This window comes from Agelaius phoeniceus, chromosome 23 (genome assembly GCF_051311805.1).
Source record: "Agelaius phoeniceus isolate bAgePho1 chromosome 23, bAgePho1.hap1, whole genome shotgun sequence".
Lineage (NCBI taxonomy): Eukaryota > Metazoa > Chordata > Aves > Passeriformes > Icteridae > Agelaius > Agelaius phoeniceus.
The window spans coordinates 3,393,566-3,414,605 of NC_135287.1; the positions used below are offsets into that span (position 1 = coordinate 3,393,566).

Consider the following 21,040-nt stretch of genomic DNA (forward strand, 5'->3'; position numbering starts at 1 on the left):
TGAAAGGTGATGTGTTTTTTACCTGGGAAGTTTTATTCCCAGCCAAAGTTCCGTATGGAGAGAGGGCACCTGAGCCCATCCCACTGAGGGCTGTGGGATCACTCTTCACTGGCCTGGCTGAAGGTGCATTTGCAGCAGTGCTGGGAATTAATCTGGATTTTGGAGTAACTCAAAATCCCCTCTGCTGGCTCCGTCGGGGCTGTGTGTCACCACGGGGGTGTGATTGTCCCATGGAGCAGTTTTGTGACCTGGGCTCCCATCCTCCCCTGACCCACCACAATGCTGTGACGTTTTCAGACTTACCCCACAGGGAACTGCACCTCCTTGCACCCCTCAGCCTCCTTTTATTTGCTTATCCCACTAAATATTCATCAGTAACATTTAAGACAAAGGAAAGAGATAATTACAAGGGGAGAGTTTTTTTGCAGTATTAAAGGTTAACAGAATTCTTGGCATTTGTGCCTTGTCGATCTCCATGTAATTATGCTCATTTCCCAGAATTCAGAGGCGACTGTGCCTGTTAACGCTCAAAGATGGTACCCCGGGAATTAAATTTATGAGATCATTTCTCAAAATCTTCAAATTCAAACCAAGCATCTTGCTTAATGGCATGACTATTATTAATATTATTCTTGGATGCAGAGAGCCAGTGAGGGTCAGAGGACCGGTGGCAGAACTCAAATTGATACAGGCAGACAGCGACGAGCCTGGAGGTTTTTCCCAAGGAATGTACTCGAGCAATTTGGCAACTTCAGAGAAGGAGTTTGGCAAAAGATGGGTGCTGATTTGGGGTGAAAATGGGAAAAAGCCCATTTTGGGCAGCAGCTGGTGGGGACTCAGAAAGGACAGCTTGGTTTGGAGGTGGCTGCTCCCAGTCTGGAGGCAGGTGCAGGCAATAGGGAGATCAGGAGAGGCTGATTCCAAGCATGCAGAACACCTGGCAGTGGGCTGGGCTTTCACCCAGCACAGCTGAGCACACTCAGTCTAAAAGAGGGATTTTAGGGGCTCTGCTCTTGCTATTTGCCTTTTGTTGAAGGTGGTCATCTAAACTGAGGTATGTGCTCCTCCTCTGTTGTCTGCTTCCCCTGGTTTTGTAGGGACTGAGCAGTTTTCTGTTCAGAAAGGGTTTGGGGGGGAAACTGAGATGGAGAGGGTGAAACTGCCAGGCTTTTTGCTGCTCCCTGCAGCTGAGGCTGTGTGTGATATCCAGATGGGCTGGGGAAGGCTTGGCTCAGTGTGTTTGCCTTGGGACCATCCCAGGAGGAGGTGCAGCAACTCTTAGAGCTGCTTTTCCAAACAGTTAACCAGCACAGAGCCCCCAGACTGTGGGCAGAGCCTCAGAGGGGGTAGAACCTTGTGTTTTCACATTTAAGGGAGCCGTGCTGGAGCTGTCAAATATCCATGGTGAGATCTGAGGAGTGTCTGGCTTTGCTTTTCAGCTCATTCAGCTTTTTCCCCTTTTCCCTGACTGCAGGGATTGAGTTGTAGAGCTCTGGGTTAATGTCACACACTTATCAAATGCCATTAGATGGATAATGACACGGCTTTATCCCACATCATCACTGTCCCTGGCACCTGAGCCAATCAAACACTGCTGGAGATGCAGAGTCTGTATCAAAGAAGTTCTTTGGGCCGTTCATACGGCAGCATAAGCTCACAAGGAAGCCATGAGAAACAGATTTATGTGAAATCAATATTGATTTGTACCAAGGATCAATCCCAGTTCATAATTCTCACTGTGCCAGTGTGGCTTGGTAGCTCTTTGATCAGTTTTTTAACTCTCTGCATAGATGTTTGATGTGGAGCCTGGACCTGCAGAGGTGTCACTCCATGAACATGAGTGCCTGGCTGGGCTGCTGTGAAAGGCCCAGACTCTGAGGGCTGTGGGAGAAAGGACCAATCCAAAGGGGAAAGTGAGGCCTCGAGGGCTGCTCTGCATCCTCCTGATCCCAGCTGCAGCACTGCCTGGCCCCTCTGCAAGGTACAAACAACCCCAGCAGGGTTTGGGTTGGAAGGGACCTCAAAGCTCATCCAGCCCCAACCCTGGGACTGGGGACACCTTCAGCAGCCCAGGCTGCTCCATCCAACCTGGCTTTGAACACTGCCAGGGATGAGATATTGAGTGTTAGGAAAATTCATCCACAAACACCAGAGGTTGATGTCCAAAAAGGAGACAGAGCAGTCCTGGAACTTTATTCCAATCAAGGCAGAGGCCATGGGGCATCTCCTGGGGTCTCTCCAATTTTTGGAGGACTCAGCCTCCTTTTTATCCCAATTTCCCAGCCACATTTCCCTTCTCTCTTTCCCCATTTCTGAGATACTTGAGAGGTTCAGACTTCCTGATACCAGAGATTCCCCTCTAATATATAACTCTCCCTTTTAATTTTTAATTCCTATGGAATTTAGAGGTTTTTCTTCCCCATTGTTTCTTTCATCTTTCAATGTCTAATTTCATTTATCAGCAAACCTAAAGTTTATTTGTAAAGGCAAATATCTTTTTGCATTCATCAATCAGTGGAATCCTTCCCATTGTTTCTTTTCTCTCCCAGTGCTGGCTTTATCCACCAGCAGCCCCACAGCTGGTTTGGAAAGACAAATCCACTGTTCCTCTCATTGAGTGTCCTCAAGGATGCTGCTGTGTATTAGGGCTGGCAGTGCTCTGAGGGGCATTTTGGCTTTCCTTGGGTGGGTTCAGGTTACCTGGTGAGGTGGTGCAGGGAGATCAGCCCTGTGCTGGCTTTTGCAGCACCCGTTTGGGGCAGATTTGCAGCCTTTTCCAGGGCACCTGCTCCTCCAGCCCCTTGGCTGATGCTTTGCAGCTCTGCCGAGGGTGCCCTGGAAGGAGTTAATTCGTGCTTGAAAATTCCGAAGTCCCTGAGCACGATGAGAGCAAGCGACAAACCCGAGCCCAGCAGTTTTTTAAAGGGCAAACAAAATGTTCTTTTTTTTTTTTTTTTTTTTACTGCGAGGCACTTGGTGCAAAGTGCAGGCAGAGCAGGGCAGCGTGGCTTTAGGGGAAGGCTCCCAAAAGCACATTTTATTGAAATTTAATAGGATGGTTACTGTAAGTTTATCTAAACTGCAGTTAAATATTAACAGCGTCTCTAGCAGGGATTAATGGGGTCTCCTGCGTTGTTTTTAAGCACCGTGAGGAGGGTGCTGGGAGTCCCTGCCTGGGAGGGACTGAGCGCCCATGAGGATGCTGCTTGCATTCCAAAACCTGCCCCAGAAACAGCCCCGAACAGGCGATTCCTGCAGCTCGGGAATGCCTCTGGGGCGAGAAGGGCTCCGAACGGCTCCGGCCAAGTAAGGCTCCCAATTATTGTTCTTTAATTGGGGCCACCGCTAACGAGGGCATAAATGAGGCAGTGAGCGGAGTTAGAGCCCGCGTCCTTTGTGGCTTCGGTGAATGGCTGTGGACACGGAGAGCTCAGCAGTTATTCAGGAAAAGCTCCCCCGGACTCGTGTGTCATTCACCTGACGAATGCCAAGGAAATTAAGCACTTTCTGTGCAACTCGGAGCTTATTGGAGAATAATGTGGTATGCGATAGCACGGCTGCCGTTGTAAAATCGTGTTTTCATTTGGAAGGAACGAGAGTGTCTCGAGCATAAATTACGTTTCTGATCATATTTGGCCATTTCAGATTAAAAATAAATTTCCACTTTGGGGCTATAGATTGCCATCTATCAACTCCCTGAAAAGGGAAAAAAGGAATTAAAAGGAAAATCTGGCTGTACGAATTGCCTTGCTATGACCTACTTATTGAAAGTAGTTTTTTGTTCTCCAGGAATGAAATCCATTGGTGTGGGGAGGTGTAGGATTGTGTGGATATAGGTTTGCAGACAGCTCTGTAGGATGGGAGGATCTTTAATTTGGACCTGCAAGCAGCTACAATAAAATAGAAGATAGAGTCCTGCTGGAGACTTCGGAGGAAGCAGGAGAAAATGCAGCAATGTTGTTGTTTCCCTTGACAGAGGAACTTGAACCACGAATTTGCATCTGATTATCGGCCTTTGGGACCAGATCTGCAGATTAGCTGCTTAAGGCTTGGTTCTGCATGAAAAGCCCGAGACTGGGGCAGTGTTTGCCGGGAGGGTCCTTGCAGAAGGAGTCGGGGTCCCTTGCAGCAATCCAAATGCCACCATTCTTCCCTGTGGGACATTTTTGGGACTGATTTGCTCCCTGCTCTGCCTCTGAGCTCCTCCTCCCCAGCTATCCACAGAGATGCTCCTTTGGGAAGCAAACCCCCAGGGCCTTGCTCCTTCTGACCCCTTCTCCATCCAGGCTTTCAGAGCATCCTCCCGTCCAGCTGCCATCTCCCACGGGGAAAATCCTTCTCCTGGCTCCATCCTTGTCGTGCATCACTTCCCACCCTGTCCAGCCCGTGCTGCTCCTGCTGCCCTGTTTGTGGTCTCTGCCAGGAGAGGGGGGCCTTTAGCCTTGCTGGGAAGGAGAGCAGTGAGATGGATGCGGAGATAGAGACACACCTCGAACGTGCTGTGCTCGGCTCGTTCTGTTTGCCTCCTGCCTGTTGCTCGAAACGAGGAGGGAAAAAAAGAAAAAAAGACTTTCACCTAAGTAGGAAGAAAGGGAAGAAGCTGAAAGCGAGAGGCTGTTTGGCGCTCAGATGGGCTCAGCCCGTGTGCAGCAAACTCTGCTGCTGCTGTGGTCAAAACCCAATGAAGGAAAAAAGACTCTCTCATCCCCAGAGAAGGCTACAAAGCTCTCTTTCTCTCGCTGCTGAACCTTCACAGCTGGACTCAGTTGCTGGCTCCACTGCTGCTGGAGCAACTGAATTATTTAAAGGAACCTTGATTTGGTTTTCTCTTTGCTGTTTTCCCGCGTTGTGTTTATTGTCTATAGATATTTTTATAGTCCGAAGCAATTACTGCTGTCAGAAAAGAGACGAGCTGTGACAGGCTGATTTATATGTACATTGTATGTATGCAAGAGAGGGAGGGAGAGCAGGGATTCTGCCGGGCTTTAGTATGCAGGAGCATATTGGATGTAAATTCCTTGGGATTTTCAAACAATGCTGCTGATGATCTCCTAGCACTGGGCCAAATTCAGCCCTGGCAAGGGCTGGAACAGCTCTGCAGGTCACATCTGCCCCAGCCTCGCGTGCTTTCAGTGCAGGGAGGTGTTTTTTCGCTCGTAATTTCAGATGCTCCTGGCGATGCGGGGCTGAATTCCGTGTTAAGAGGTTAACTGGCGGTGGTTATTGGAATCCCTCTGCTTTTGCTGACACAGGAGTTGGTCTCTGCCCATTCAAAGGAGCGGCCCCACAAAGAGCGAGCTCTTGTGTGATGGTGCTGCAGGTATCCCGGCGGGTCCCCATCCTGCCAGGGGTGCCTGGATGCCGCAGCCACCGGCAGGATTGCTGTGTTTTATTCTCTGCTCTCTTGTACCCAGCCCTGGACAGCCTTTTCCCCTGCCTCTGACGGTCTCTCCTTACGCAGTGAGGTTTCAGAGACCCCTCCCATGTCATTTGTGGCCCCAAAGGATCCGCTGAATGCGGCGTTCCCCCCTCCCTTGCCAGTCCTGACAGCCGAGTTCACTGCGGGGATTAAAGTCCTTGTGCCAAGAGCTGGGCAAAGCTGCTGTTTCCTCTGGGAAAACACAGGGCTGGAGGCAGCACGTCCCACCAGCGCTAAATTCAAGGAGCACAGAACCTTCAGACAAGGAAAAAGTAGAGAGACTTGCAGAGCAATCCCCTTCTCGTATGACCAGCCAGCATGCACAATAATAATAAAGCTTTATTTGATGGAGTGTTTCCTCTGCCCGGCACAGCTCATAATGTTTTAGAGATTAAATAGCACAGTTAGTGAATTAAGCAGTAGTTTACAGGGGATTCGGAGACTCCAGGGATTAGTAACGGGCTACGGATCCTTTCACATCTAGGTCACCGGTTTGAATCCAGCTCAGGTTGCCAGCAGCAAACTCAACAACAACAACAACAAAAAACCCCACAAAACAAACCCCACCACCCCACGTTGGTGCCGTGCAAAAGCTGCCGAGCACACGGTGGGGGAATGGAGGGAGGATTTTTGGGTAAGGCAAAGCAGGGAAGGCATTGGGCACAGCAAGGGCGGAGATCTGGTGTTCCCTGAGGCTGGGCTGTGACAGCTGGGGGGTTTGAGGGGTGCAGCACCCCAAGAGCTGTGATTTGACTGCTGCCTCCAGGACTCTCTACTCTGAGGATGCTCCCCAGCACCTTTTTACCAGCATGGAACTGTGCCTGGAAATATTAATGTGTCTAGCCACTAGCGGAGGGAAGGAGGAATTACTCGGCATAAGCAAATGTGATATTTGTTAAATTATGAGCTGATAAAAAGTACACGGGGACCGTGCTTGCGGCTGGGGAGGAATTTGCCACTTAAGCTCACGCTGTGTCTGTGAGGTGCAGGGGACCAGGAGGACACGCTCCTGCCTCTCCTCATCATCACCTGCCTAGGGGGGAAGGGGGGGGGAGGATATTACCCGTGCCTCAGTTTCCCCTCTTGCACAGTGACTTTGCCGCCTGGGATGGGGAAGGTGCAGAGGTAGAGGAGGGCAAAGGGGAGAGTTGTGCGGCGCTGGCTGCGGGACACAGGTAAGCGCAGGGGCAGAGAGAGAGGAGAAAGGAGCGGGGGTGGGGGGGTCTTGCCGTGCCCCCGCAGAGCGCGGCGCGGCAGGGGTTAATGTGCGTGTCCTCCTGCGCATCCCGCCCCGCTGCCGCCCGCCCGCCCGCCCGTGTGCGGGGCTCGGGCCGTGCGGGAGCCGAGGCGCCGGGCAGCGCTGGAGCCGCTGCCATGACAACCCCGGGGATGCTGCCGGCCGGGGCCGGGGTGCCGCTGTCGCCGCCGCCCCCCCGCGTCCCCCCCGCCCGCCGCTGAGGCCAGCCAGGGGCTCCGGCAGCCCGACATCCCCGCATTCTGCATCCCGCCTGGAGCAGTCCCCCGGCAGCGGGGCGGGAGGAGAGGAGCTGCAGGGCATCCCGAAGGGTTTTGCCCGCTGTGCCTTCTTGCACCTGGACACCTTTGCTAGCTCGCCTCGGGGGTGTTTTTTTGGGGTTTTTATTGGTTTTTGGACTGCCCCCGCCTCGGGACAAGCGTGCGGGAGTGGGGTACAGCCGGGCCCCCCCGGCGCCTCCTCGTCCAAGTGAGCCTCGGACTGCTGCCCGAAGAACCGGCTCGCCCAGCACCTTTGCCACTTCTCCTCCTCCTCCTCTTCCTCCTCCTCCCCCCGGCCCTCCCGTCCTCCTCCCTCGCCCGAGGACAGCGGGACTCCCTCCGATGCCGCTCGGCAGGCTCAGCGCTCGCAGCCAGCCTTGCCGGGGGCTCTCCTGATCTCCGTGGAGCTCCGCAGCGCTCGCCCCGGTGGTTTTGCTCCCCCCCATCCCTCCTCTCCACCCACCCCTTCCCCCTTTTCGCCTTGTCGGGTGTGTTTTTTGCCTGTTGGAAAAGTCCCCGCTGCCCAGGATGGGGGTCGGTGGGTGCTTGGCCCTGCCCTGGAGGTGCCTGGTCGTCCTCTGTCTCAGGCTGCTCTTCCTTGTGCCCGCAGGAGTGCCCGTGCGCAGCGGAGATGCCACCTTCCCCAAAGCCATGGACAACGTGACAGTGCGGCAAGGGGAGAGCGCCACGCTCAGGTAGGAGCAGCTGCACGGGGGCTTGGGGGGCTCGGGGGTGCTGCTTGCGTGGTGACTTTGGGGTCGTGACTCAGTTTCCCCGCGGGGGATGCGCCGTGCCGGCTGGCGGTGTGCGATGGTCCCGGGCAGCGAGCTGAGAGATTGGAGCGCCGGGGGATCGGGCTTGGGCTCAGCCCTCCCAGTTGTGTTCGGGAAAGTTACTGGGGGATGAAAAATAAGGGGCTGTGGTTCCCTTTGGGCGTCCTGCCCCCCAGCAGTGCGAGGCAGGGGCTCCGCTGCTGCTGTCGGTACCGTGGCTCGGGCACTTGGGCCGCGTTCGGTGCAGATGAATCCTGCTCTGCTCCTGGCGTGCAGTGCCCGGGGTGTCTGCACCCGTGTCAGACCGCCCCAGCCTGGGGAAAGGGCGAGCTGGTGACCCCCTGGTGTGGCTTTGTGCCTTTATCTCAGGTGCAGACCTGCTGGAATTGGGAAGTGCGGGACGGGGCAGGTTGATGCTCCGTTCCTTAAAGATCCCTGTGCTCCAGAGGCAGGGGCTGCTGCTCCCTGGCAGCGTTCCCGCCCTGGGAAGGGGAGAGATGGGAGCTGGGCGTTGCACCAGGGTCCTGCCTCCTGCAGCAGCGATCCGAGGGGCTCAGGGGCTGCCAAGGAATCCGTGATTTAGCTCAGCATAATTTCTGGGACATCTTATGCCCAGACACTCGTCCCTGTCCTCACAGCAGATGGGCGCAGTCATCCCAGAGGATGTTTGATAGGGACATTAAAAATCAAAAGCCAGGTTTTAATTGCAGCGCTGGGAAGCGGCGCTTGCAACTCCGGCATGCTCGGGAGCGACTTTGCTCCTCCGGGGCATTGCATAGGTGACACCGACATCTGCGGGGCCAGCTGGGCGTGTGCGGTGACACTGCACTCCTGCCTTAGGCCAGCCCGTGGAGAGGGGCCAAGCCAGGGCAGGAAAAAAGGCCCCAGGAGGAATTTCAGCAGGAATTGTCCTGCAATTCAGTTGTTTGCAGTCAAATCTTGCGTCCCCCTCCCCAGCTCCCAGCTCCTGGGAGGGTGGGAGCTGTGTTGTGGCCGTTCCCCTGGGTTTGTCTTGTCATGGCACGACCGGGCAAAGAGGAGGGAGAATGGGTGGCAGAGGATGGAGTGTCTTGCTTAGGAATTTGAGCTTGGCTTAAAAAAAGAAGTAGCTCCTTTTCTTTCCTGAATTGCTGTGTTGTCCCAGGTGCCAAGCCAGGGCAGGAAAAAAAAGCCCCAGGAGGAATTTCAGCAGGAATTTTCCTGCAACTCAGTTGTTTGAAGCCAAATCTTGTGTCCCCCTCAGAGCCCCTGAGTGCTCCTGGGAGGGTGGGAGCTGTGTTGTGGCCATTCCCCTGGTTTTGTCTTGTCATGGCACAACTGGGCAAAGAGGCTGGAGAAGGTGGCAGAGGATGGAGGATAGAGTGTCTTGGTTAGGAATTTGAGCTTGGCTTAAAAAAGTAGTAGCTCTTTTTCTTTCCTGAATTGCTGTGCTCTTCCAAGTGCCAAAATTCCTACAGATCCTGCTGTCAAAGAGGGAGGGTTACAGGGGGTCTGGGCAGTGAAACACACGGGGTGGCAGCAGCTGGGTGGGTGCTCTGCAAACTTATGGGAAGAGGCTCTTGTGGGGGCCTGCACAGGGTTTTGGGCATAGATCAGGGATCTTGATCCACACCATGGATTGAAGTGCTCTGCCCTGGCACTGGGTGGTCACTGGTGCTGGAGGAGAACAAAGGGAAGCTTGGGTGAGTCAGCAGGAGGGATTCTTCTGTCAGGGATGTTTCATGGGAAAGGGGACAAATCCTGGCTCTGGGAGGTGGCTCTGGGGAGGACAGCAGTGTGCCATCATCCCAGAGCTGCCATGGGTGCATCCCTGTAGAGCTGGGAGCCACTCTGGTGACAGGGGATGTCCCTGTCCCTTGATAGGTGCCTTGCCAATACAGGTGTGCCCCAGGAGAGGGGCACATGGGCTTTGGGGTGTGCAGCTTGTGCAGATTCTGCTCCCCCTGTGCTGATGACATTCCTGCCCCTGGAGCAGGGATTGCTCCTGGAAATGAATGGCTTGCTGCCACCACCAGCTCAGTGCTCTGCTCTGGTGACAGAGACATGCAGGTGTGGCTTTGCCTGGGCATTTGGAGGTGTTCTCCTGCTGGTTTGAGGTGGGAGCAGCTGGCCCAGCAGGCAGAGGGACATTGCTGCATCCCCTGGTCAGTCCCTGTCATGCTGCACTGTGGCAGGAGCCAGGAGGAGCAGAGCATGTGAAAATCTGAGGAAATCAAGGAAGCATGAATCTTCCTGCCTGCTCCCCTCCCAGCCTGGCGTGCCCATCGATCTGTTGTGGAGGAGTTTAACTTGTGCAGAATAGCAATGCTGCTATAAAGGCTCTGGCAGACCCCAGCCATGCTCCTGGCCACCTCCTGCCCAACCCTGCATGGGTGGCAGTCAGAAAAGGGGAAAAAAAAAATCAGGTCTAATCCAATCCCACTCATTTCCATGCAAGGTGGGAGGACAGGGAGCTGCAGCCAAGGATTTGGAAGGAGAGATGTTTCTAGAGGTCCCTTCTTGGTGTTTCACAGATGCCAAAAGGGAAGAACAAGCTGAAAACTCAGCAGCAGAAGTTGCTCTTTCTCTGGAGCACTTGGAAATCCTGTCCCACCCTCTTCCCAAGGGAGAGGCTTTGGCTGTTGGAAATAGGTTATTTTATTGGGGTGGCAGGTGCTGAGGAGCCCAAGCTGCTGTCAAACAGCAGTGCCCTGCCAAGAGGCTCTTTTCAGCTCTGTCCCTCCAAGCAGAGTGAATTCAGTGCTGGGAAAAAAGCTGGATTGAAAGCTGCAAGGAGATTTCTCTGTTGAAAAGGCTTTGCTCTGTACAATCCACTGTGGGGAATCAGTTTAGGACCAGAGACGTTGGAGGTGTTCAGGTATTTCCTTCCATCTCGTGATGTTTCTGCTGGAGGGTACAGGCATGTCGTGGGTACCAGCACTTTGGATCACTGTATTTCATTTAAATCGAGTTTTAGATGTTGGTTTAGGGCTGCTGCCTGGGATAGGAGGGGTAGGATTTACTCCTGGGTGCAGCAAAGCCTGCGGGAATAGGGAAAGGGTTTGAGGGTGTCGTGTCACAGTACTGTGCTTTTACTGATGGATGTGTTGGTCCTGCTTTGGGGTTACACTGAGGAATTGTGTGCAGGTAAAAGTCAGTTTTCTGTCCTTCCTTGTGTCCTTAAGCACAGATTGTGAGGGTGAGGCTGATCTTCATCCCCTCCCACCATGTCCACACAGCTCTGCCCTCACCAGCAGCGAGAGGCTCACGCTGAGAGGACCCATCCTGAACTTCCACCCAGTGCTTGAACCGAGTCCAGGCATTGCTGAGACCTTTGGAGCAGCTCTCTGGGCACCAAAACAAACGGCTTGATTATGATTTCACTTTAATTGGCATCAGTCAGCGCTTTCCATGGCGAGGCTCTGACATTCCCATCAGCAGCAAAGGCGCCTGCATGGTGTCCCCCCGAATCCACGGTGCTCCTCTCTCCATCTCCTCTGGTTTCCTTGGCAGGGTGATGCAATGCCTTCATTTATTCCCCTCTTTGATTCCAACACTAGAAGTCAAATTTGAGTTAAACATAAGGCAAAGCTTTTTTTAACCCTGATGTTTCCTGTGGTTTCCACACAGGCTTTGAAAAGGGCTGTGAGCTTTGCCACTGAGCTCTGTCATTCTTTACCTAAGCCTGTTTTGCAAATTTATTTGGCCCCTGTTGTGCTCTTGAAATAATTTTGGAGAAATGATGACTTGGCTGTGAAACAAAACAAAATCAAGCATGTTTGTTTGATGGGTGCAAACAGAAAGTGCTTGTTTGCTAAGCAGAAAAGACTATTTTTCAGAGATGGGTCTGTTTTCTGTGACTCTTTGCTGCCCCATCTTTTCCCTTTTATTCACAGGAATTTGCCTCGCTGTGTTTTTATTGTGTAATAGAAAAATAGGAATGATCTCCAATGGGTAAATGTGGTGTGTTCCAGCACCCAGGTCCTGGGGGAGCCTCCAAATCCCCCCCAATGCTTTTCCTGCCAGTGTTTGAGTGAGGGTGATTCTCACTGAGGTTTTGGGCAGCCGCCTTTGTGGTTTGCAGTCAATGAGCGCAGAAATCCTGCAGGGGGAGGAGGCCAGGGGAACCCATTCCAGGCTGTCTGTGCCTGGGGAAGCCTTGGCTGAGTCATGGGGGGCTCAGGGGGGCTCAGAGGGCAGTGCCCAGCACTGGGCTGGGCTCCTGGTGTGAGTAACAAAAGCCAGACAGGGAAGAGGATGATGATGAAAGGGGCCAGCCATGATTACTAACCCTCCTGCCCAGCTCTGTGTCCGTTTTGCTCCAGGCTCCCACTCCCACTCTGAGCTGCAATAACCCCACTGAGGGAGTGTTGCTTGTCCACCCTGTCCCACCAGCTGGGAACACCCCAAGTTAGGCATTCCCATCTCCTGCCCTGCCCAGCCAACTCCCCCCCTTCCCTGCACAACCAGCACATTCCTGATTTCCAGATCAGTGCTCATCTGCCTCTCCAGGGCCCAGACCTGTGGAAAAGCCATCCCATCCCCATGGTCTCCACGCCCAGTACCTGGTGGTTTTCAGGAAATAAATAACCTGCTGCAGTTATTTATTTCAGACTCCTGATTGCCTGCCTGCCTACTTCCCAAGGCCATAGAGGGAGATATAGCTGGGGCTGGCAGAGGCCAAGGTGTCACACCTTTGCTCTTCTCAGTTCCTGAGCAGTAAAGGAATTCTGAGCACCTGGGATGGGCTGGGAGCAGCTTCCAGCAGCCCTGTAGGGATGGAGTTAAGCTGTGCACTCATGTCTTAACCTAAGTTAATTCCACTAATTCTCCAATATCCACCACCTCTGTCCTTCTCCTTCAAACCTTCCCCTTTTCATCCTGAGGTTTAGGGAATCAATTCAGGGCTGTGGTGACCCCTCCTGCATTAAGGTGAGGAAGGAGCAGAGCATGTCCTGCATCCCTCAGGGTGCCACTTCACCCCTGACTCTCTCCTCTTGCTGGGTCCTCCTTTCTGGTCAGGGTTTTGTCCCCACATTGCTGGGGATGCCCCTGGGAGAGGCTGCAGGAGCCCCATGTGTGGGGTTTGTCGCTCACGAGCCGATTGCTCTGCTGGTGATGGCACGTTTCTGAAAGAGGAGTTTATTACAAAAGTGACATGTCAGCAAATCTCTGCCACCTCTCTCCCATCTCCGAGATGGAATCAGCTTAAAGTGGTGAAAAAAAATTGTCATATGCATGGATTATTCTTCTTTTTTTTTTTTTTTTTTTTTTTTCCCTGAGTGCAATTTCCATCTGAGATGAGACAAGCTCCTGATTGCTGTGCCAGAGGAGGGTTTCCCTTTATAGCTTTCCTGGTAGGGCTGCTGCCTCTGGTTCACTGGAGCTGGGGTCTCCTAGGGGACAAGTGGGCTTTTGTGGAGCTGGCATCTCCACCCTGGCTTAAGCATCTCAGATCTGGAAAAGCTGAAGTCAAACAAGCTTCACCTTGGGATGGGGAAGGGAGGCCAGAGCAGCCCCACAGTGGAGGGATGCTGGGCTGGTGTTTGTAATGGTTAAGGCAGACTTAGGAAATGGATTTTCAGTTGTCAGCCCTGCCCTCAGCTCCTGGTGTGACGTTAGGTGCCCTCCCAGGCCCTATAAATGTCTTGATTCGTGCACGGCAATTGCAATGCTTCCTTTCTCTGCTCCATGAGTCATCTGCTTGCGTTGCAGTCTCTTTGTGGCAGGATTCATCCCTCTGCAAGGAAAATGCTAAAAGTGTCCTACTGGAGGGCACCAGAGGTGTCCACCCATGTCCTGCCCTTGCTTGGGGTTTGAAGAGGGGATTGGGAGATCCATTTGCTTGGCCATGGCAGGGAATTGTCATGTTGGAGGTACCTGGTGTGAGGCTGGGGTACTGCAGAGGTTCTGGCAGGGTGGATGCTTAGGTGGGACCTGAAGTAAAATCAGGGATATTGGGACCTGGGGAAGCAATGCCTCTGTGGGGCTGCTCACTGCCCCCACATCTGCTCTGAAGCTGCCTCACCAGAACCACGAGCTGATGTAAGCCTTGGAACTGAGCACTTGTGGGTGCCAATCCAAGGGAGGGCACTTGGCCTCACCTGTAGCCTTTGGCTGTCCTGATGTGCTGTCCCAGTGCCACCCTGGCAGAGCCCTCTGGGCCATGCTGCTGCTGGCACTGCAGCCCTGAGCTGGCAGCTCCCATGTGTGTGTTAACAGAGGTGGGCTGGGGATGTGGGTCATCTCTAGCTTGCCTAAGGATTTGTCACTTCTGTTGGCCTCACTGGAGTTACTCCAATCTGTGCCATTAGAAAAATTCTCTTCTTGATCAGACAGAGTTGTTTTCTTCCCCCCAGACCTGCCAAAACCTGCCACTTTGAGCTCAGACACCCTTATTTTCCTTCGGAGGAAAAAAAATCAGGAAGGAACTAATCTACGACCACATCAGTGGGAGCCTGGGCTAATAGAAATTGTAATGAGAATCCAGAGCCAAACAAACAGGCAAATGGGGAAAATGCAATCCCACTGATGCGACAGAGAGATTTATGCCAGCAAAGGGGCTGATCCAGTGCTCATTAATGTCACCATGAGTCTTTATCCCAGCTGTAATGGACTGGGGATCAGGTTGGAAGACAGCATTTCAGTCCTGCTCCAGGATGCAGACTGTGAACGGGTTGTGTGTGGAATAGCAATGTGGAATTCCTTCTCCCCGGGGTTTGCTCGTTGTTGCATGCGGCACCTTCGCAAAGCAAGTGGGAAATACCTTCTGCTCTCCTTGGGTTTAGTTCTCAGAGGTGCAAGGCTGTGAAGGAGCCAAGTCTGAGGCTCAGGCTTGGCTGTCTGGTTGCTGCAGCGTCTGCTGAACCGCCAACAGCATCTCCATCATGAGGATATTAAAAATCCTGGTTTAAATAAGGATTCTTCAGCTGTCAGGGAGTGGTGTTGGCTGTCACCGCCACAGTCACGCTGGGAAGCATCCTTAGTTTATGTGCAAAGTGAGGAGGCAGATGGGTGGGTATGGAAAATCTGCAGGCAAACTTGACTTTGCAGCTGGATTCTTCCCTGGAAAAATCTGGGAGAGAACTGGGACGAGGTCTGGAGAGCTGAGCCTGGTCTGAAGGTGGGGACACCTTTGGGGACAGTGCTGAATAGGAAAGGACACCAAGGGTCAAACAGGAGAGGAGTGAGTCCAGCTCTGCATGTCAATGAGGACAGAGTAAATAAGGGATAAAACCACCTTCCAACATGAGCAGCTGGTGAAATATCACAGGATTTCTTTCCCAGAGATGGGAGATTTTGACCAGCTCTGTGCCTGCAACCATAAATGGCTCTGACACCTGTGTCTGTTTTATAAGACACATGCAGAGCCCCAGCCATGATCCAAACATTCATTACTTGGGATTTTTGAGTCTCTTTTTCCCTTTTTTTGTCATGGTGGGATCATTATTTTCGCATCTTCACATCCTCAGTTCAGCAAAAGCAGCGTGTTTTTCAGCCTCGTGGTTTTTACTCATCTCTAATAAGAAGTATGAGAGGAAGCTGTTGAGAAAAGCAAATTCTCAAAGGTATGAAAGGAGAGCAGGGCAGCTCCAGGCTCAAAGACACCACCAAATCTCAAGATACTTTGGACCTACAGATAGGCACAGCAGTAATATTTGAAGGCATATTTAGGTTGTTATCCTTCAGTCCTTCAAATTCAATCAATTTTATGTGTAGGGCTTTATTCCTTAAATAACCTTAAAAACCATAAAGATAACATTTAATTATCTTGCATCCCTTTTCCTTTCTCACAGTCCAGTAGAAAGCTCTTGATGAGCTCAAAGGAAAGGTGACTGAGGTGAAAATTCAAGGAAGTATTTTCCAAGTCCTTTTTCTTCCATTACTATTCAGCAGGAGCTGGGAGTCTACTTTCATTCAAAAATTTCAGGTTTTTATCATTTGTTAAATAAGAAAGTACTTTTTCTTTTTTAATTCAAACCCAGATATTTTTATTAAACAATCCATTTCTTTCTTGCATACCTTGACTGGAAAGGATTTGACTTAGAATTGCCTTGTGGGGGAGAGGGCAGGTTTGGGTTTGCTTGGAAAAATAGTATTTCTTTCCTTTTATCTGAGTTTGTGAGTTCAGTGAAGCATTTTCTCAAATGTTACAGGAAGTTCTCTGATGAAGCTAAAGCAAGATTTGGTTTAAAAGTGTTTTATAGGAAGTAGCAAGATTCTGATTTCATTCAGTCTCAGAAGGAAAGGGTTTCTGGACACACACAGTTTCCCTTTAGCTGAAAATAAATCTTGCCCTCCTCACCTCAAAACTGCTTTACCTCTTGGGTCAATTTTTCCATCAAACTTCATCCCTGCCGTTGCTTGCTACTCTGTGGAAGAGCTGCTTTGTTTTGAATCAGACAAAGTTTGTTTTGAATGACGTTTTCCAAGGCCAAACTTCCAGCTGGCCAAGGCACGTCAGGACCGTGTTTGCTCTGCAAACTTCCACAGTGTGGAGTCAGGGCAGGATGTGGCAGCGTTGGGAGGGAGCAGTTTGGAGGTTCCTCATGGTGTGTGTGTGCAAGGGATGTGATTTAGTCCTCTACAAACACGAGGAGCCAAAGGTATCTTGTTGGCCTTGATCAGTGGAATTAAAGACTCTCTTCCCTCTCTCGCATTCTGTGGCAGGGCAGGGTGTGGGGATCAATCTCCTCTCATGAGTAATGAGTGATAGAACAAGAGGAAACAACCTTAAGTTGCACCAGAGGAGGTTTAGTTTGGATATTAGGGGATATTTCTGTACCAAAAGGGATGTCAAGCACTGGAATGAGGAATCCCTTCTCATCCTTGGAGGGATTTAAAAGCCACATGCATGTGGCACTTGGGACACAGGTGAGTGGTGGCCTTGAGGAATGGTTGGAGTTGATGGTCTTAGAGGACTTTTCCAGCCTGAACAATTCTGTGCTCAGAAAGTCAAAATCCCATCTTGGGTTGTTGTTGCTTTGTCACGGAGGTGGCTGGCCAGGGGAGATGCTTTCACTGGTGCATGTCAGCTGGGCTCCTAAATTTCTCCTGTTGTCCTTGTCTCCTGGAGGATGGCAGCTGCAATTTCCTTGCTGGTTCCAAGCCAGCAGCTTGCAGACTGTTGGCATTGCTCAGCAGACACGGGGCCTTCACCTCAGCCACCTCTGTGAGTCTGAAAACAACACAGACATTTTTGGCTGTCCAGAGGTGCTCTTGGTGACCTCCATCCATTCAAGTGGCACTGCCTGAAATAACCTGATGGGATCGAGGGTTATCAACATCCTCTTGATCTTTCTAGAAAAGGCTGCAGACTTGGTGGCTGTGCATTGTTAGGAGGAACTTCACCCACCTTGGTGGGTCTGACCTGTCGGGATCTCTGCTGCTCAGAGTGACCTTGAGAAAAGTTCAAAAGTCTCTTTTCCCAGCCCAGTGCTTGAAGGAGTCAGGCCTCTTCTTTTCTTGGTCTCAAGGTTGTTTATTGTATCTTATCTATAAAAAATTTTCTCCTGCTCTGCTGAGATCAGCTCAGCAAGACAGTCTGAGGCACTCTGCCTGCCCCTGGGGCAGTGTTATGTCTTTATACTAAAAACTACGTGTACAATGTTTACAATTACTTTTCAATACCTATCACCTATGTTAGACAGTGAGCTTCTACTCTAAAACAATCTGTCAGTGCCAACATCACAGCAGAAGATGGAGGCCAAGAAGGAGAAAAGCTGGACACGCTCAGTTCCCTCCATCTTGCCTTCTGAACCCCCATACTAAAAACTCTAAAATCTACTTTTCTACCTCTTGATAACTTTACTAATATTCTACCTAAACTGTTGTGGCTTGCTGGTCTTCATACAGGGTTGGTAATTTGCTCCATGGGTCATAATCAAACCCACAGGGGCATCCTGGGCTCTGTGCCAGGGTCCCTGAGCCCCCTGGCAGGGGTCTGGGCTGCTCAGGACAGCCAGAGGGATGTGCTGGGTCCTGACACTGACCCTCTGGGGTGGGTGGGAGGTTGCAGGATGATCCCCTTGCAGGTTTGGTGGGAAGGGGAGGACAGAAGGTGCAGTGACACCCTGGGCAAAGGGCTGTGCCACCCACGCTGCCAGGGGAGGCTGCTGGGAGGCACCGTGGGGCTGCTGAATGAGCGCGCCGGGGACGTGTCAGCTCTTCCTCCTCTCAGCTTCCCCGCGCGGCGCCAACTGTCAGTAATTTAACGAACGTTTTGTAAATAAATGTGGCATTCGGACAGCTGTCACCGTGCCTGTTATAAACACTCCCTTTGTCACGAAAAGCTGGCAGCACTGCTCCGTTCCCCCTGCAAAGGCAGCCACCACTGCCAGTTAGCTCCCGAATCCAGGGCTGTCAAGGCATCACATGCTGGGCGGTGGCTGGGACACCATGGCTTTGCACAGGGAGCCTGGTGAGGCACTGCCAGGGCCTGGTGAGAAGGCAGCTTGTGCATCTCAGAAATAAATAAATGGCCTGAGCAGTGAGCAAGAAAACCCATCTGAATGTGGTCATAGGGCTGGTTCCCAGCCAGGAGCCCGGGCAGCCCAGCTGCAGTGCTGGTGGTGGCACTTGGTTCAGCTGCTGTTCTCATCCCAGCTCCATGGGAAGCTCTGATAGGATCAGAGGGGGAGCTCAGCCAGCCCCAGGATCTGATGTGCCAAGGGAGTGATTTGGCACCAACGTTGTGAACGCTTTGCACTCTGAGCAACCTGGTTTAGTGGAAGGTGTCCCTGCCCATGGCAGGGAGTTGGATTGAGATGAGCTTTAAGGTTGCATCCATTACCCAAACCACTCTGGAATTCTGTGAAAAATGGGCTACTCACTCACCAGGGTTTGGTTTTGGTAAATTTGGAGTCTCTGGGACTGGTTAGATTTGAGTGGTGAGATCAGCCCTTGGAGATCTGCCTTCTGTCCATCAGTTTTGCTCTGATAGCACACTTGTCCTATCAGAGCAGATTCAGGCAGTCAGGATGCTTCTCCTACTAATGCACAGGACTGGCACAGGTTGTCCAGAAAAGTTGTGGCTGCCCCAGCCCTAGAAGTGTCCAAGGCCAGCTTGGAGCAACCTGGGATAGTGGAAGGTGTCCCTGCCCATGGCAGGGGGTGGAATAAGATGATCTTTAAGGTCCCTTTCATCCCAAACCACATTGGGATTCTATGGACCTGGAGAAGGGATGCTGTTACGTTTCTCCTTGCTGGGAATTCTTGATTCTGTGCTGCTTTTCTGTTCTCATCTTTCCGGGCCCTGAAGCTCCAAACCCCCTTTCCCTGGATTTTCTGTCCTGGTGCAGGGTGATTTAACTTCCAGCTGTCAGCACCTAAGGCCTGGCCGTGCTGCAGCACTGGGTGATGCAGACAGTACAGAAATCAGCACATGACATCTCTCTCCCTCTAAGCTGCTGTAAAATTAGCTTCATCTCAAGTGGCAGAAAATGATCATATCCTCGCTTGAGGGCGATGAAGAATATTCCTGAGTCACTGCTAGTGATGAAACAGGCAGAAAATCCAGAGTGATACACAGCTGCCCACTCAGTTCTAATCGCTGAGGCCATTTGCTGCTGCAGAGCCTTAAGACACAGCTTCCTCCTCCTCTCCCTCCCTTTCATCCATCACTCCCCATAGAGGCCAGGGCTGCAGATCCCAGCAGGAGCAGAGCAATTTCCCGTCCCACCAGCGAGGCTGCAGGCTGTGAGCAGCTTGTCCTCTTTCCCTGCTCCCCTGAGACGAGAGGAGGGGGTCAAAGCTTCCCTTTCTTAAAGGAATCTGAGGAAAAATATGGAGCCTGTCCTCCTCAGGTTTCCTCCTTCCACACTGTGATCCTGCAGTCTGGGAAAAACTCTACTCTGAGCTCAGCCTCCTCTCCACAAATTTTCCCTGCTGTCTCTCTGAAGCAGCTGCTGTGCCCACGAGGATATTTCCTTTTTGTCTTTCTCCTGCATCAGCTTTAGTTCAAAGCCATCTCCCCGGATTTTTATGTCTTGGATAAAGCCACCCTCTTCCCTACAACTGCCAGCTCAGTGCTTGGGAAGCCTCTTGCCAAAATTGCTGGCGACTAAGGCCAAAAAACCCCTTCAAAACAGGGATGATCAGAAGCAAAGTGCTGTAATCCTTCTTTTCCTTGCATATGCTTCCTGACAGCATGGTAAGGGGAAGGACTCCTTGAAGGATGCTTCCTGCAAACCCTGTCCTGCCAATTCCCCCCATTTTCAGATGGGAAGCCCCCCATACTCTAGGAGCAGGTTGGAGGTTCTGAATTGCCTCCTCCTTCTGCTTTTCCGCGTGGCTCTATCGCCTGGTTCAGCAGCATTTAGAGGGAAAACCGAAACAATCCTCCAGTTCATGCAGGTGTTTGAATGAACACTCTGTTCTCCAGTCAGGGCTTGTCAGTATTTATCCCTTAACCTGGTTTTCAGATGTTCTCTATCCTGCAGATTTGCAGGATATGCTATTCACACAGAGCTCTCCTGGTGTCAGACTTCTGCTAGGATCGCTTCGCCGCTCCCGCCAGCCTGCCACGGGAATTAAACAGCGCTGGCAGCAGAACAGGGGAAAATGTGTCAGAGCAGGGCTTCTGCCAGTGTCAAGTAAAAATATTGCACCAGCTCACTTCCCCCCCAGAAACTGCTGCACCAGCGCGAGATTCCCGCACTGGTCCACCAAACCTGGGCAGTTTTCTGTGAAAAAATCCCGCTCCCTTCCATAGTCCCAGAATGCTCTGCAGGCTGGGCAGTTATTTGTCAGCACAAGCAGGTGCAGAGCTGCAGGACATGGGCTGAGCATCTCGCTTTGCTGGTTATTCCAGCACACAGCCGCTTCATCCTCCCGTCAGGCAGCACCAGCAGCTTAATTTCCTGTTTTCCTCATATCTTTCCTCAAAAAACACAGTCTGGATGGTGTGTTTTGGGTAAGGTTCAGCGGGGAAGCAGGAGAGCAGTGTCAAAATGAGTATAGGGCTGGGAATTTAGGGGTTGAGTGTTATAACAAAGCACCCCCTGAGCACAATTCGTTCTGCACGTGTCAGCCATCGGCGCATACAGAGACCAAATTTGTGTGTGTTTATCATGGGATCATAGAAATGCTCGGGCTGGAAGGGGCCTTAAAGATAATCTAGTGCCAATCCCGAATATGTAAAAAGAAATCTGTATTTATATGCAAAAATTTTAAAGATTTTTTTAAAAAAAGATAAATATGTGTTTATATTTACATACCCTGTGAACAAAGGTACAAGTGGGGAGGAGTAATTCATGCAGATACCTGGTGGGAGAGGCAGTACAGAGGGATAAAGCCAGGGGAGATAGAGCAGATGGGCAAGCCTGGATGCCACAGCTATGCCCTGGAAAAGTGT

At 51.7% G+C, this 21,040-nt stretch overlaps 1 protein-coding gene across 6 annotated transcripts in view; it reads left to right on the forward strand.

The window, feature by feature from the left end:
• Positions 1–21,040, forward strand: part of LOC129129549 (protein CEPU-1) — a 393,966-nt gene that overhangs the window by 238,376 nt on the left and 134,550 nt on the right. For 2 of the 6 annotated variants that reach the window (XM_054647482.2, XM_054647484.2), the window contains exon 1: positions 7,025–7,629. In XM_054647482.2, the coding sequence (XP_054503457.1) occupies positions 7,463–7,629 (167 nt within the window). In that variant the 5' untranslated portion in view covers positions 7,025–7,462. Of the gene's footprint in view, positions 1–6,019; positions 6,054–6,715; positions 7,630–21,040 lie in introns of those variants that run through there. The other 4 variants (XM_077189990.1, XM_077189992.1, XM_077189991.1 and 1 more) reach the window with 4 other exon arrangements.